The sequence below is a fragment of the Leptonotus elevatus genome, chromosome 19 (assembly GCF_054856555.1).
Source record: "Leptonotus elevatus isolate MCC_2025b chromosome 19, RoL_Lele_1.0, whole genome shotgun sequence".
Taxonomy (NCBI): domain Eukaryota; kingdom Metazoa; phylum Chordata; class Actinopteri; order Syngnathiformes; family Syngnathidae; genus Leptonotus; species Leptonotus elevatus.
Window position 1 is genome coordinate 17,126,164 of NC_141257.1, and position 17,807 is coordinate 17,143,970.

The following is a 17,807-nucleotide window of genomic DNA, read 5'->3' on the forward strand; positions in this document are numbered from 1 at the left end:
ATTTTTCTCAAATTTAGAAAATACACTAATCAGTAAACATGTACATGTACGCTTTAAGATTTGTATGAAAATGTATTTATTTATCTGAAAATTCAGGCTTATAACTGAGCCACTGCATTTAACAAACTGGTTGCAGGCTGTTTCATGTTTGAACAGCGCTGAAATAAAATATTAAGGCTTAATGTTCCATTAATATAACATTCTTCCATGCTTAATGTGTGAATCCTAATCCTAAGCAAGACGTTTTGTTGAATATTTTCATTAAAAAATTGGTGTTTGAAAATCGATTCGGCCGCATATTGAATCGATTCGAGAATTGCGTGCTGTAATATTGCGATATATTGCAGAATCAAATTTTTTCTAACACCCCTAGTATGACTTACTTACTATTTAGAGCAGCAAAATGCGCAGTAAACTATCAGTACTCTACTTTTGGCTCCAATGTGACGCAGGATTTTAGTTAAGGTAAGCCATTTAAAATTACCGCAAAAAGAAAAGCTTTTCCATAGTGAATCTGTCTAAACAGTGTGTGTTTGCATGTGTGTATTTTTCGAGAAGGAGACCCGCAATGCGATCCGCTTGCATTAAAACGCAGCCCATTTTTAAAGTTATATAGCATTCAGCAGCTCGGAGCAGCTCATGCTTGAGCTGTTTTCTTTCTTTGTAAGCACTGTGCTCCTTTTGGGGTACTCTGAATTAACAAAAGGGCACATTTGAGCAATGCTCACACAAGGTTTTGAGATATTATCTTATCTATCTATCTGATTTGATCTTTTTTTATCTAATCTAATTAGGGCTTTCCCAAACGATTGTTTTCCTCCTGATCTATTGAGATTTTTCAACTAATCTAGCGATTATATTTAGGTTGATTATTCATTCTCAAAAACACTTCTGAACACTTATTTGAAATGGTTTTTTAAAGTAAAAAAAAACTTTGAATTGAATGAACAGTAGCGGTTAGGTCAAAAGTACAGCACTGGCAACTCTGCAAGTTTCAACCCCAGTAGTAACCCCAATTGGAGTTTACTGCAAAATTGAAAACCCAACATGGAAGAATTACACACGTATATTTACGTATATACAAAACTTTATTCATTTATATAACATCGCTAGCGCTAATGCTAAAGTGATTGGGCGATCCCATTTAAACAGGAAATGAGCATCGACTTAATATATTATTCACACACAAACGCTGTGGAAACACATACTAAAATAGCCACAACAAATAAAACTACTAGCAGGCACAATTTTTTCCCTATCTGTGAAAACTGGTTAACTCTTTGACTGCCAGACGTTTTCAGAAAAGGGATGCTGTGAGTGCCAGCTGATTTAAGCATTTTGACTGATCTTTCAAGGTCCACAGAAAATTTTCTGTTTGGACTATGGAAACACACATACTACCTAATGAAAGATTGGACTCTCATGTTTCATCAGAAAAAAAAAGTTTGTTTCTACCTTATTCCGTTCTTTAGTAATCAACAATAGAAAATGGTTAGTTTCACCCAAATGCGCTTGTTTTGGACCAAAATACGGAGAAATCAAGCTTTTAGTGAAACGATATTATTTCATGCACTCTAGTGAATTTTACACTTCTTTTTGTCCATGAATGATGCCACAAACACCTAAATAGTGCTTTACTTCTATAAAACACTACCACCAAGAATGAAAAAGTGTTTTTTGATAGCAAAATATGTTTATTTACATTCAACAGTGTAACAATTTGACACAACAATTTGGCAAACTATTTACAAATGTGTGCAACTGTGGTACTATTTACAATTATGTGGATGTTTCAACTACAGTTTTTCTTTTTGTGTAACAGTCCCCTGCGTGCAAGGAGACGCAACAGGATTTGCACAACAGATTAGTTTCACTGCGATTGCCTCTTCGCGTGCAGACGCTACACTTTCTTGCCGGCCGTTTTTTCCGGGGAATAGCAAGTATATACTGCAGTGTGTGTTGCCATCAAGTCTACTATCAGGATCATGCTACGGTTACGTTACGGTGGTGTTACGTCTGGCTTCCTCATGTCCTTCAGTTCCTATACCGGGTGGTAGATGTTCTGATCCATCTTATCCACTCCATTCATGGTGGCATCGTAGTCCAGAACCAGTGTCTTCTCCGTGATCAGACTGTACCCGCTCCTCCGATGAATATGCATTGGACTCGGAGTACTCTCCATCGTCCGATCGAATGTCCGCTTGTGCAGAAGTGCTCGGTTGTGCTCCGCGTTTTCCGGTGTTAGCATCGCTAGCCGGTGAGGCTTTATGACGTGATTATAGTCGCGCATCAACGCTTCCAACTTCGGCGTCAACCTCGGGAGTCACCACCACCGCCGCCGCCACCATCACCATCACCATCAATGTGCATTGGTCGATGCTTTTCGACTACTCTCCATCGTCCGATCGAATGTCCGCTTGTGCAGAAGTGCTCGGTCGGTTGTGCTCCGCGTTTTCCGGCGTTAGCATCGCTAGCCGGTGAGGCTTTACTACGTGATCATAACGGCCGTGTCAACGCTTCCAACTTCGGTGTCACCATCATCATCGTCGACATCGATGCGCTTTTTAGTATTGATCGATGCTTTCCGCCTTTGAAAAAAATGCTCAAGCGTGAGCTGCTTGCAACCGGTCGCCATTGTTGCTTCATCAGCCATTGTCCCCTCAACACTCTAGCTCCGCCTCACGTCTTCTACTGATGCCCACCCAATCTTGTCCAAAGAGTCATCGCTGCTACCTAGGGGCCAAAACGAGTCATTATACGAACTAGATCTGCTTGATACTTTCAGCACAGCTGCCCAAGGCTTTCCTCCACCAGTTTCCAAAAACAAACAAAAAAAAAACATAGTGAACGTCTTTGGCGCCCCTCTTTACTCAAGTCAATTCAAGTCAAGTTTATTTATATAGCCCCTAATCACACAAGAGTCTCAAAGGGCTTCACATGCCCACAGTTGACAAATATTAACGACATCCGCTGATCGAACCACAAAATGGCAAGGAAAAACAAAACAAAAAAACATCAGAGGAAAAATAAGATACATTGAGAAGGGAGAGCAAATGTGGTAATCCCCCTTCCAGGATGACCAGGCTGCAATGGATGCCGAATGGGCAACAATTTATATAGTTTGCGATGCTAAGCTATATTAACTAGTGCGGGTTAGGGTAAGGGAAGTGGGTCCTCATCCAAACCCAGCCCAGTAGGTCGGGGCAGCTCTCTCCATGGCGGCAACTTCAAGGTGATGGTCCGCCCCGGATCTCGTCTCAGTCAACCAGCGCAGAACCCGTCAAGCAGAATCCAAATTGGTAATTGACACCTAACTCCCACTCCAAGCTGTGGAGAAGGGAGTAAAAGAAAGAAGCAGCAGTCACTAGGCCCATATAAGTCAAGCCAAATGCAAGAATATGAAAATGAGTCTAAAGACGCGATTGAAACGTTTCTACAGAGGTAGTGGCTCTTTCCTCGAAGGGTAGGGCATTCCAGAGCACTGGAGCTCTCTTACTAATTTAATTTCTCCTTGTCCTTTTAAGTTATATTTATAGCTTCAATTTGAAAGGATTCAAGGACGGAAATGATCCAAATACACTAACTAAGGGTGTTAAAAAAATCGATTCGGCAATATATCGCGATATTACAGCGCGCAATTCTCGAATCGATTCGATATGCGGCCGAATCGACTTTTAAAGAGAATGGGTCAAAAAACATTAGACGCTTTCCACGAAGTCGGTGCTGGAGATGATGAACCTGCTTGTTCACCCCCAGGCCAAGTGAAGCCGCAGCTCGATGATGAGGCAGAGACAGCGTGAGTTACCACAGATATTAGCACGTTGTTGGAGCAGCCTTCTGCGAGCTGCGCTGGACATCAAACTAGTGGATTTAATCTAAAATGGTTAATTGACCCTAAATTTAGTACAAGACAGAGTATGACAAGCATGTTTTGTACTAAAATATTAATATGTGACCGGCTCTAAGAAAAGGGTCCTAATAGGTCCCAAAAATTTAAATACAGATATTCATTAGGGGTGTTAGAAAAAATAGATTCGGCAATATATCGCAATACTACAGCGCGCAATTCTCAAATCGATTCGATATGCAGACGAATAGATATTTAAACATCAATTTTTTATGTGAACATTCAACAAAACGTCTTACTTAGGGTTAGGATTCACATATTAAGCATGGAAGAATGTTATATTAATGGAACATTAAGCCTTAATATTTTATTTCAGTGCTGTTCAAATATGAAACAGCCTGCAACCAGTTTGTTAAATGCAGTGGCTGTTATAAGCCAGAATTTTCAGAAAAATAAATACATTTTCATACAAATCTTACAGTGTACATGTACAAGTTTACTGATTAGTATTTTCAAAATTTTTGTTTAAAAAATCGCAATAATCAATTCATAGATTCCTATCGGGATTAATCAGAATCGAATCGTGATCTATGAATCGTGATACAAATTGAATCGCCAGGTACTAGGCAATTCACACCCCTGACACTAACACACATTTCCATATGGTATGGCACAAAATACAATTGCTGAGGTCCCAGGTTAGTCCACTAAATCCCAAGACCTGCGAACGTAAAATGAAATAAATATAATGAAAGAGATAAGGGCAATGTAATGCTTAAAGATGCATTGTGCCGTTCAAAAAGGTAATATTAAAGATTTTTCCTACATCATGCATGCTCCACCAATGCCCAAATGTGTACAAAGTACCTAATTCAAAAGGCTTGAAATATGAACTATGACCTAGGTAATTTTACTTACCGGGTAGTTGGAAAAATTTCAATTCGGAACTATAAACTAGTTCATTTTAAAATTTGTAAACTGAAGTAGTAGCGCACAAAATAAACTTTCTCAACACTGAAGGTTATACAGATGTTCGCCAACAGTTTACTTGTATTTAACTCCATAAAAGTTGTATACTGTTGCACATTACATGAAGTTGTCAATCTATTTCTTATACAGAATAATGTGACCAATGTATTTTTGTTTTTTATTATACATTTATATGGTCTTCTAAATCAACCCCCCGTTGATGAGGCATTTTGGTCCCAGTGCGGCCGTGATTCTCACATTTTTCCTCCCTGACCCTGACCCGTTTTCTTGCCTGTACATAACACAGCTCTACTGCCACTATATTTTCCCACTGAAAATTTTCAGCAGTGCAGTAATGCTTGTTGTGTGTACAATTGATAGTACATTTGAATAACCACAAGCTCAAGTCAATATTGATAACTTTCTTTTTTTGTAGCGGTATATGGACGTGAGTGCCAATCTCAGAGACTCTTACGAAGACAAAGATGGGTAAGTCCTTGTTTTTCCCATTTAAAAAAAACTAAACGAAAACATTACTACTAAAAGTAATTGAATACTGAATTAGAAGGCTGAGCGATTTTGTTAAAGGGGAAGTCAACCTTAGACATTTCTTGACAATAATATATGTGACCTCACTAGTCTTGACATTCTGATTTGTGGAATATGAGTTATGAAGCAAAATTCAGCCATTGTTAACCATCTCTGGGGGCAGGCATTTTGACACTTGCTGTTGACTGAAGATGACATCACAGTTGCTTAGGGCTCAGGCAACGACCAATCATAGTTCACCTGTTTACTGAAGATGAGTTGTGATTGGTCGTTGCCTGAGCCCTGACCAACTGTGATGTCATTTTCACTCGATAAGTGACAAAATGATATTGCTAAAAACTGCTGGATTTTGCTGCTTAATTCATATTCCACTAACGCAATATTAACCAGAATACTGTATTTAGACTAGTGAGGCTGCATAGAACATATTATTGTAAATACATTTTTTGGGGGTTGGCTTCTAAATAATAATAAAATATCCTATTTTTCCCCCACAAAAATGTGATTTAGGATTTTTTCTTTTTTTTGCACATAGAAATATAATTCCAAACACATTTCAGAGCTTATACCTATGGCGTTCACACAAACCTCAGTTTACTATAATAAATTGATCATATAAAAAAAAAATCTAAACTGTATCACACCTGCGGGTATATTTAACTTCAACACTGGAGCGCAGTTGTAATAACCTAGGGGAATCGATTGGTGATTATTCGTCGTCCATTCCGTTACAAAGTCGTATACATTTTCAACATCCTCATTGTCTACAAACATATATCTTAACAGCATGTCACTCGTTACACCGATTCGAATTCCTCCCGTGCCGTCGTCAAAATGGATGTAACGATAACGCAATATTGTGATATTGCGATACTAAAACTGCCACAATATATCGTTGTCACAATATTAAAAGCAGCACATCTGTTAAAAAAGTCGGGTTGATTTCCATTTGTGCAGTTCTAGCACCCTCTGGTGGCTAGTTGTTTAGTGCAGTTTAATTTTCAAGGCATATTTTGGCACTTCTATGTTAAAAAATCCACGCTAATGGTCAGATGAAAGGGAACGTAATAATAATAGTGGTACCTCGGAGTTTGAACATAATTCGTTCCTTCGAAGTGTTCAGAGTCCAAATTGTTCAACCTCCGAAACATTTTTCCCATAGGAAATAATGTAAATGCAATTAATTCGTTCCCAAGCTCCAAAAACTTAACTTAACACTTAAAATAAGTATGTATATACGTATATATATACGTAAGTATGTATATACGTATGTATATACGTAAGTATGTATATACGTAAGTATGTATATACGTAAGTATATACGTAAGTATGTATATACGTATGTATATACGTAAGTATGTATATACGTATGTATATACATACGTATGTATGTATATACGTATGTATATATGTATGTATATACGTATGTATATACGTAAGTATATACGTATGTATATACGTATGTATATACGTATGTATATATGTATGTATATACGTATGTATATACGTAAGTATATACGTATGTATATACGTATGTATATACGTATGTATATACGTAAGTATGTATGTACGTATGTATATACGTAAGTATATACGTAAGTATGTATGTACGTATGTATATACGTAAGTATGTATATACGTAAGTATGTATGTACGTAAGTATGTATGTACGTAAGTATGTATGTACGTAAGTATGTATGTACGTAAGTATGTATGTACGTATGTATGTATATACGTATGTATGTATATACGTAAGTATGTATATACGTAAGTATGTATATACGTAAGTATATACGTAAGTATGTATATACGTAAGTATGTATATACGTAAGTATGTATATACGTAAGTATGTATATACGTAAGTATGTATATACGTAAGTATGTATATACGTAAGTATGTATATACGTATGTATATACGTAAGTATGTATATACGTATGTATGTACGTATGTATGTACGTATGTACGTACGTACGTATGTATGTACGTATGTATGTACGTATGTACGTACGTACGTATGTACGTACGTATGTATGTACGTATGTATGTACGTACGTACGTATGTACGTACGTATGTATGTACGTATGTATGTACGTATGTACGTACGTATGTACGTACGTATGTACGTATGTATGTATGTACGTATGTATGTACGTATGTATGTACGTATGTATGTACGTAAGTATGTATGTACGTAAGTATGTATATACGTAAGTATGTACGTAAGTATATACGTAAGTATGTATATACGTAAGTATGTATATACGTAAGTATGTATATACGTAAGTATGTATATACGTAAGTATGTATATACGTATGTATGTACGTACGTATGTATGTACGTATGTATGTACGTATGTATGTACGTATGTATGTACGTATGTATGTACGTATGTATGTACGTATGTACGTACGTAAGTATGTACGTACGTATGTATGTACGTAAGTATGTATGTATACGTAAGTATGTACGTACGTATGTATGTACGTACGTATGTATGTATGTACGTATGTATGTATGTACGTATGTATGTATATACGTATGTATGTATATACGTAAGTATGTATATACGTAAGTATGTATATACGTAAGTATGTATGTATATACGTAAGTATGTATGTATATACGTATGTATGTACGTATATACGTAAGTATGTATGTATATACGTATGTATGTAAGTATGTACGTACGTAAGCACGTACGTGTGTGTATATACACGTGCGTGTGTGTATATACACGTGCGTGTGTGTATATACACGTGCGTGTGTGTATATACACGTGCGTGTGTGTATATACACGTGCGTGTGTGTATATATATATGTATGTGTATATGTATAGGCCCTACAGGTTTTGGACGGTTCCCTGCTACAACGCACCTGTTTCCAATGAACATGATCATTATTAGGCTTATGCAGAGCTTGCTGATGAGCGTTGGAGAAGGGAAACATCCAAAACCTGCAGGACTCCGGCCCTTGAGGACCGAATTTGGTCACCACTGATTGTTTTGTTTTGCTTATTTAGCACAATTTAAAAACAGTGCAAGGAGGGAATGAAGCCAGTGGCTAAATCTGATAGAGATGATAGGGCTGGATATTGAGTCGATTCGATGTTGATTAATTATGGAACATTAATTCTTAAATATCAAGGGCATGATAAAAACTCCACAAACATGAAATACCAAATTAAAATTTGTGGAGGCAGTAACTGGTGAAATGATTTAGTTCATTAATGAAAGTAACACGCGTTATAATTACTTAAGTGTCACACCAACATTAACCTCAGCAAGGATGAGATGAAAATATTTTCATAATTTTAATTCAATGATTGTAAATATAAATCAAAAAGATTCTGAATGGTCTGAAAGTACAATAAGTCAGCTGTTTCATAAATGTAAGAAAATACTTTTAAATTCATGTGAACAGTAAATTTCAAGAAAACGGAAAGATACATAAAAACAAATTGGCCTTTAAAATTCTATTTTTCTTATGTATTCATGGGAAAAAGATCATTACAACAGGAGGAGCAATTTAAAGCAATCATCTGTGAGCAGAGTTGCTTACTATTGCATTGAAACACTGGACACGGGACCTCCTTTGAGAACAGCATCATGTTTTATTGACACAATAGTCAGCTTCGTACTGGCTGAGGTCATCGTTTGTGACACCACTCACAGGCACGGACGGTGTCACGAAATAAAACGGCAAACATTCAAAATACAAGCACAAACAAAGTATGAAAATGTAAGTGTCATTGTGTTTTTAGATATGATTTGAATGAATCACTTGCAGTATGAAAAATTATGATAACCTGTTGGCGAGCAAAATGCATTCTTGGGAAGATTTCCAGTGGCTGATGACATCACGCTAAAGCAGGGGTGGCCAAGTTCGGTCCTCAAGAGCCACTATCCAGCCTGTTTTCCATGTCTCCTCCTTCAGCACAGCTGAATCTAATGATCAGCTTATCAGCAAGCTTTGCAGAAGCCTGATAACGATCCTGATCATGAATCAGGTGTGTTAGTAGAGAGAAACATGGAAAACAGGCTGGATAGTGGCTCTCGAGGACCAAACTTGGCCACCCCTGCTCTAAAGCTCTCATATCGCCAGAGTGGTGAGACAGGAAAAGGTAGAAATGTTTTGAGGAAATGAGGCGACGTACGTTCAAGACATCTACTAAAGCTGACGTCACGTCATTGCTTCGCGGAATAAATGGACCATCTGGCGGCCTGCCACAGATGTCATTAATGCTTAATGTTTCAAATGGAATTGAATTAAAGACAAATATAAATATGACAATGTTACTTTGCGTTCATATTGCAGACTCATCACATACATATCCGATTTTATAAAGAAGACAAGAAATTGGAATTGTAGCCTATTGTTTACATTGCATGGGGGAAAACATCAGACAGGGTTCGCATATGGGCAAAAAAATAAATAAATCAGAATTGGGCTGCAGTGTGAACGTAGCATAGATATTTGTGCTTTTATTATACACTTCCATCAACTATCCTGTTGTCAATTATACTTCATCTATCACTATTCTTTGCATACAAGTTTACAAAAAAAATACATTGCGTTGTTAAGAGGAACACATCTGCAATATAAACAAAATCAAGTTCAGGCTCAGGAGTTTTTTTTCTTTAAGCCCTGTATATAGGTCCTCATTACAAGTTAACTTTACCAGCTATGGTTGCAAATTTTTCATTTTCTTTTTAAAATCGGAAAATCATGAATAAATGAATTCTCGGTTTAAAAAAATTATTTTTTTTTAAAAGGGAAGAAAAAGTTTTAAAAAACTACCGGTAACTCATTACTCTACACACACAATAATATTGTAAAGAAACTTATTACTTTTAAATGCAAGTAACTAGTAATATGAAATATGTTACATTTTGGAAGTAACTTGCCCAACACTGTATATAGCTACCGGTATATTCTTATTTTAAGTGTTGAGTTCAATATTCATGCTCTCTGTATTTTGACAGAATGAGGAGGGATGAGCTTGCTGCCATCTCGGGGCCCAATGAATTTGCAGAGTTCTACAACAGACTTAAACAGATTAAGGAGTTTCACAGGAAGCACCCAAATGAAGTAAGTGATCCATTATTGTAGACATTAAATTTAACTAAAATTTAAATGCTTTTTCAATGAATTGCCATGGTTTGTATCCCTGTAGATTTCCATTCCAATGTCGGCAGAGTTTGAAGAGCTGATGAAAGCCAGAGACAACCCTAGTGATGAAGCTCAGAGTAAGTCTTGCGGCCTATAATGTAAACATTTTCAACTGCATGATAAATTTACCTGGTTAGTTCAAAATATGTACAAAATATGTACAACAAAGGAAATAAAAGAAAGTTTTAAATATCGATAGACCGCTATGTTTTTTTCCAAGGCCGATACCGATGCTTATTATTAGAAGTTAAGGAGGCCGGTATTTGGAGCCGATATTAATTTTCAGCAAAAAAATGGGGGGAGGGGGGGAGATATTGGCGTCAACATTTTTTTAAATACAAATGCCAGTCTTGATTTTGTTGTAATATTTTAAAGCAGGGGTGTCAAACGGATCAGGCCCACAAAGGGATTTAATTCGGCCCGCGAGATAATCATGTAAAGTTTATAAAAAAATAATAATAAAAAAAAACACTCCGGCCAATTAACTCTTTGACTGCCAGACGTTTTCAGAAAAGGGATGCTGTGAGTGCCAGCCGATTTGAGCATTTTGACTGATCTTTCAAGGTCCACAGAAAATGTATGGAAACACACATACTACCGAATGAAAGATTGAACTCTCATGTTTCATCATAAAAAAAAAGTTTGTTTCTACCTTATTCCGTTCTTTAGTAATCAACAATAGAAAATGGTTAGTTTGATCCAAATGCGCTTGTTTTGGACCAAAATACGGAGAAATCAAGCTTTTAGTGAAACGATATTATTTCATGCACTCTAGTGAATTTTACACTTCTTTTTGTCCTTGAATGATGCCACAAACACCTAAATAGTGCTTTACTTCTATAAAACACTTAAGAATGAAAAGGTGTTTTTTGATAGCAAAATACGTTTATTTACATTCAACAGTGTAACAATTTGACAACAATTTGGCTAACTATTTACAAATGTGTGCAACTCTGGTACTATTAACAATTATGTGGATGTTTCAACGACAGTTTTTCTTTTTGTGTAACAGTCCCCTGCGTGCAAGGAGACGCAACATGACTAGTTTCACTGCGATTGCCCCTTCGCGTGCACTTTCTTGCCGGACGGTTTTTCCGGGGAATAGCAAGTATATACTGCAGTGTGTGTTGCCAACACGTCAACTATCAGGATCATGTTACGGTTACGTTACGGTGGGGTTACGTGTGGCTTCCTCATGTCCTTCATGTTCTGACCCATCTTATCCACTCCATTCATGGTGGCATCGTAGTCCAGAACCAGTGTCTTCTCCGTGATCCGACTGTACCCGCTCCTCCGATGAATATGCATTGGACTCGGGGTACTCTTCATTGTCCGATCGAATGTCCGCTTGTGCAGCTCCGCGTTTTCCGGCGTTAGCAGCGCTAGCCGGTGAGGCTTTATGACTGAGAATAACGGCCGCGTCAATGCTTCCAACTTCGGCGTCAACCTCGGGAGTGACCATCATCATCATCATCAATGTGCATTGGTCGATGCTTTTCGACTACTCTCCATCGTCCGATCGAATGTCCGCTTGTGCAGAAGTACCCGGTCGGTTGTGCTGCGCGTTTTCCGGCGTTAGTGTCGCTAGCCGGTGAGGCTTACTACGTGATCATAACGGTCGCGTCAAGGCTTCCAACTTTGGCGTCAAGCTTGGAGTCACCATCATCATCATCATCATCGTTGACATCAAGCGCTTTTTAGTATTGATCGATGCTTTCCGTCTTTGAAAAAAATGCTCAAGCGTGAGCTGCTTGCAACCGGTCGCCATTGTTGCTTCATCAGCCATTGTTGCATCATCAGCCATTGTCCCCTCAACACTCTAGCTCCGCCTCACGTCTTCTACTGACGCCCACGGTGGGCGGCCCATCCAATCTTGTCCAAAGAGTCATCGCTGCCATCTAGGGGCCAAAACGAGTCATTTTACTAACTAGATCTGCTTGATACTTTCAGCACAGCTGCCCAAGGCTTTCCTCCACCCGTTTCCAAAAAACCCCCAAAAAAACATAGTGAACGTCTTTTAACGTCCTCGGCGCCCCTCCGTAGGTTTTTACTAAATGTTATATAACGTTTATGGCGGTCAAAGAGTTAATCAGATGGCAAAAATTTAAATATATAAATTTGTATTTTCACAAGCAATGCTCAGATGAGCAATGGAACTTGTATACGGAATTGAGCTGGATGTCATTATTTTACACACACCCTAAGTTACTCTTTGTTGAAAAATAATAAAAACATAGACCAACATAAATCAAACCTAAACGTGCTGAATACAACACACATTCAGCTATTGGTAACACAAACAGATATGACATGGATTAACGTCCTATAACTTCATTAACGCCACACAATGCATTCTGGGAACAATACAAATGCAAAACTGTTAAATATAACATGCCCGGAACTCATACGGGTGAAAGTCTTGTCGTGTTTTATTTGCATTCATGTTATTTTTTGGGGCAATATATTTACAGTTGAGCCCCGCTATTTAGGTCAGGCCCGCAAATAGCGGAAATCTGTATATAACTGATGCCAATTGTTTTTAAGTTATACACCATAGTTTTTGAGTTGTTTAACACACCTAGATTGTAAATACATTAAATAAAAGCTCGTATCATGAACGTTTGCCTCATTTTCGTCTTTGTTTTAAAACCCAAATGTCTTCTGTTTACAACAAAATAAATTAATTGACTAGCCATTCCAATACTTTTGGAGGGGATTCTATCTCTCCAATGAAAGACAAGCCAATACATATCACATTATATTTTATGATTCAATTGTTTCGATTTGATGCACTAACTTTTAAGTCAAATAGATTTTCTGATTCAAATCAGTTTTGTTGTTACACCCATATAAAAAATGAAATGTATTAGAAGTGTTTATTTATTTTAATAATATTGTGACAATTCAAACAGACCTAGTGGAATTCACGGATGAGGAAGGATATGGCCGCTACCTTGACCGAAATGTATTAGAAGTGTTTATTTATTTTAATAATATTGTGACAATTCAAACAGACCTAGTGGAATTCACGGATGAGGAAGGATATGGCCGCTACCTTGACCTCCATGACTGTTACCTGAAGTACATCAATCTGAAGGCAGCCGAGGTGCTTTCTTTATTCATACTTCCTTATATAGCATTAGTCAAACTTGTGCTCATTATTAACCTGTACATGTATATACACTTCCTTCAATAGAAACTTGAGTATATCACTTACCTGTCATCATTTGACCAGCTGTTTGACATCCCCAAAGACAGAAAGAATGCAGAATACAAAAAGTGAGTATTGTACTAAAACTGTGCTAAAAATGAACAGAACTTCAATACTTAAAATTATCCATATGCAAAATGAAGCCATCACTCACCTACACAAAGGATAAAAAAAAAAATTTGGAACATGGACCATATTTGTATGTCTATGTGCAGGTATTTGGAGATGTTGCTTGAATATCTGCAGGACTACACAGATCGGGTCAAACCTCTGCTTGACCAGAATGACCTGTATGACAAAGTGCTGTTGGACTTCGAGAAAAAGTGGGAGAGTGGCACGTTTCCGGGCTGGCCTGTAGGTCTTCTTTATTGGTTTAGGTTAGTTTGTATGTTAATCTGATCAGTAATGGTTATTTTAATTGCCTTTTTTGATCATAGAAAGAGACGAGTAGTGCTTTGACACATGCTGGAGCTCATCTGGACCTCTCAGCTTTTTCGTCTTGGGAGGTAAAAAAAAAAGCAAAAAAAACAAATACATAGAAAAGAAACATGTAATTACCAGAGGTGGGCGCATCAATGAATGTTGAGCGTTCGTCAATCGTCATTGTCAATCCGCCAATATTTCAAGCCGAACGGCATTGTAATTGTCAATCCATCATTTGTCATTCCCTCAGTGAAATGGGCGTCCGCCATGGCATCCGTCGTTGACGGAATGCCCCCCTTTTTTTTTTTTTCAAACTTAACCTTAACGTCAGGCTTGCATGGAACAACAGGCATTACTGACATCTAGTTGTAGAAACGGCACACTGCATAACAAAGTCATTGTTTGTGAGACCAATTACCGTCATGGTTTCATTAAATACAATTCCAAACATATTAAAAATACAAGCAGGAACATATCAAAGTAAAATGCAGGTTTTATCATTGTGAAGAAGTAAGAGTCATTGTGCCTTATAGACATGGTTTCAATTGATGTGCCATCAGTTAAAGTGTGTAAAATGGAGATGACTGATTGGCTGTTAGCTTGCAAATGCAAATCATTCCTCCTCTGGGTGAAGATCTCCGCTGGCCGCTGATGTCACGCTACGGCAATTCCAGTCGGACAAACTGCATTACACCCCATTAGATAAGAGTGATGTGCTCGTTTATTAATTCAAATTTGTTCATTGAATTCACCTAGAACCTTGTCTTTGACAATTAACTGAACTTTGATTTTTGTTTTGATACTTTTTAATGAAATAGAACAAAAATATGTACAAAGGCAGGTTACTGGAGGAGGAAACTAAAATAACAACTGATTGCATTTCCTGTCTAATAGCTAATCATAGCAATTGTCACCAACATTAATTTGCATAAAAAGCAAAATGACAGAAAAAATCTCTTAATACTTAAAACCATTTTAATTGCCCCCACTTGCACCATGAATGTGTTAGCAAGATTGTGTACACATTTTTTATTTAATGCATTTCACTTAATGAAACGATGGCTGTTGACCACTGTTAGATTAGGCCTTTTAATGAGTCGATAGGAGATTTGAGCTTGGCCGTTGTGTCGTTTGTGATGTGACCTGGCAGAAACCAGTTATTTTCACATGGGCTAGGCCGAGCCATCCCCCATGTTGGTGGGCTGCCACCAAGGCAGTATAAGAGTAGAGACTATTTTGAATAGATTAGATCCTCTTCCGCATACTAAGAGAAGAGGGCTCCACAGCTGTGTACTCAATCATTCTGGCATCCAGTAAATAGTTCCTTACGTCAGTGTTGACGGAATTCCCACCTCTGGTAATTACAATGTCATGTTTTATCCTTACTGTATGTAATTCATATTTTTGTCACACAGGAGTTAGCTTCCTTAGGTCTGGACAGATTAAAGTCTGCTCTTATGGCTTTGGGACTTAAATGTGGAGGGTGAGTTTGTCTGACACAAAACACATTCGTAATGTCTTATTTATTATTATTATTCATTGATTTTAAAACTTACTTGAACTACTCAAAACTATTATACTCTTACACTCATTCATCCCTTCACCTTAAACAATTTATTCTCGAACACTATTCTGTTTTTAAGTGAAAAATAACCTTGTAATTATTGTGTGAAATTCAAGCCTCTAGCATTTTCATTCTTCATTTTCAAATTTAAACATTACCCTTGTCTCTTTATCATTTATTTGATAAGTTTGGGGACTTAGTGGGCTAACCCAGGACCCAAAATGTTCCACATGCTGCGGCTGACGCTTGAATAAACTACAAGTAAAAACTTTGCGGCTATTGATTTAAAAGAGCGACTGGCGTAGTGGCTAGCACGCTCACCCTCTAGCAGAAGGTACCGGGTTTGCGTCCCATGCAGTACTTTTTTCTTTTATCCTCTCCCATAATGATTCTTGCAGTCTTGAGTGGCAATCGAGCCGTTTTCTTTTGAAGAATTGAACTTCCATTTAATTTCCACATTTAAAGAAGACGCGGTTGTACTGCAGCGACTGGCCGGTCTCGCCGTTTTGGCCACTTGGGCGCGGCAGCCACACTCGTAGGGGCGGTATTATACTGAACCGGGCATCTTACTTCCGGGTTACAAAAATAGCTAGTATAATAACTCATATTTCATAACAAATTACATCGCCATGGTGTCAAAGGTAAGATTTTATCATATATATATATGTCTATAGTTAACGGTGGAAGAGCTAAAAAAATACCATGATATAGCTCCTTTAACCTCAATTAAAATAAATCATGGTTTTTATTTTTCCCATAATCGTCCAGCCCTACCAGCTTGCAGAAAACACATTAGGGGAGAAAACAAACAAACTATAAACTAGTTCACTTTTGGACTGATGAACCTAACCTTCAATTATGAACTTGAAACTTAACTAGTTAATTTTAAAAATTGTGAGTTTGAACTAGTTCACTTGGAAATTGAACTTTGCCAACACTGATAGCAGCAGAGGAAGTTGAAAACTCTTGTGGATCACGTAAGTTGCATGTATGGGAAAATGGGTTTTCCTGGCTCAAATTGAAGCAGGGGTCTATCTTGATTATGGGCGACTACCGATACCAGCTATCAGTGCCAATAACTGTTTTATTTTAAGGTATCGATACTCGCGGCGGTGACCGATACCATCAACGGTTGCCATCCTGCAGCCGTTTTACGATCAGGAACTTGAAATGAGAAATAATATAAATAAAATGTTGCCATTAATTCCATGCAATGTTAAGGAAAATTAATATATTGAGGTATATAGGTCTTAAAAAAAATCATCTTTCATTTTTGGGTGGGGAATTTTATTTACTAGTGGTATACTTTATCGGTATTTGGTATCAGTATCGGTGACTACTCAATTTGAGTATCAGTCAGGGGGAAAAAATGGTATCCAACATCCCTAATCCTGACCATGTGCCATGTGCATGTATTCTGTAAATTAACTGACTAGCTTTCATATTATGGACTTATACTACTTTGTAATTCACTCTCCATGTTTAAAGGAAGGGAATGTGTCTTCAATTGCACGTTGAGTTCTTTTTCATTATACAGTACAGTTTGTGGCGGCCGTGGCTCAGTGTGTAGAGACGTTTGTTCAGTAATCAGAAGGTCGGCTGTTTGATCCCCGCTCTCCCGGAGTCATGTGTCGTTGTGTCCTTGGGCAAGGCACATTACACCCATTGACTCCGGTGCTACTCGCTCTGGTGTATGGAAGGTGCGAATGTTTGGTGGTGGTCGGAGGGGCCGTAGGCGCACACACTTCCGTCAGCCTGCCCCAGGGCAGCTGTGGCTATTTAAGTACTGCCACCACAGTGTGAATGTGTGAGCGCACGAATAATGCACCCACTGTAAAGCATCTTTGAGTGTCCAAAAAAAGTGCTATATCAAATAATAAATGCATTATTATTATTATTAGTAGTAGTAGTAGTATAAATGTATTATTATTAGTAGTAGTATATATATAAAAAAAAAAGAAGATAAATAGAACTTTGTCTTCATTTATTTTATAAAACAATTGAACCCATTAAATAAATAAATAATAAAATAAAGCATCCACCCATCATCTACCGCTTATCCGGGTTCGG

General features: G+C 37.7%; 1 protein-coding gene across 2 annotated transcripts in view; it reads left to right on the top strand.

Annotated features, from left to right (window-relative positions):
• Positions 1-17,807, top strand: part of sf3a3 (splicing factor 3a, subunit 3) — a 48,605-nt gene that overhangs the window by 2,776 nt on the left and 28,022 nt on the right. For both annotated transcript variants that reach the window (XM_086062788.1, XM_086062789.1), the window contains exons 3-10: positions 5,253-5,305; positions 10,353-10,458; positions 10,544-10,616; positions 13,554-13,645; positions 13,736-13,818; positions 13,966-14,104; positions 14,188-14,256; positions 15,589-15,656. In XM_086062788.1, the coding sequence (XP_085918914.1) occupies positions 5,253-5,305; positions 10,353-10,458; positions 10,544-10,616; positions 13,554-13,645; positions 13,736-13,818; positions 13,966-14,104; positions 14,188-14,256; positions 15,589-15,656 (683 nt within the window). The remainder of the gene's footprint in view (positions 1-5,252; positions 5,306-10,352; positions 10,459-10,543; positions 10,617-13,553; positions 13,646-13,735; positions 13,819-13,965; positions 14,105-14,187; positions 14,257-15,588; positions 15,657-17,807) is intronic.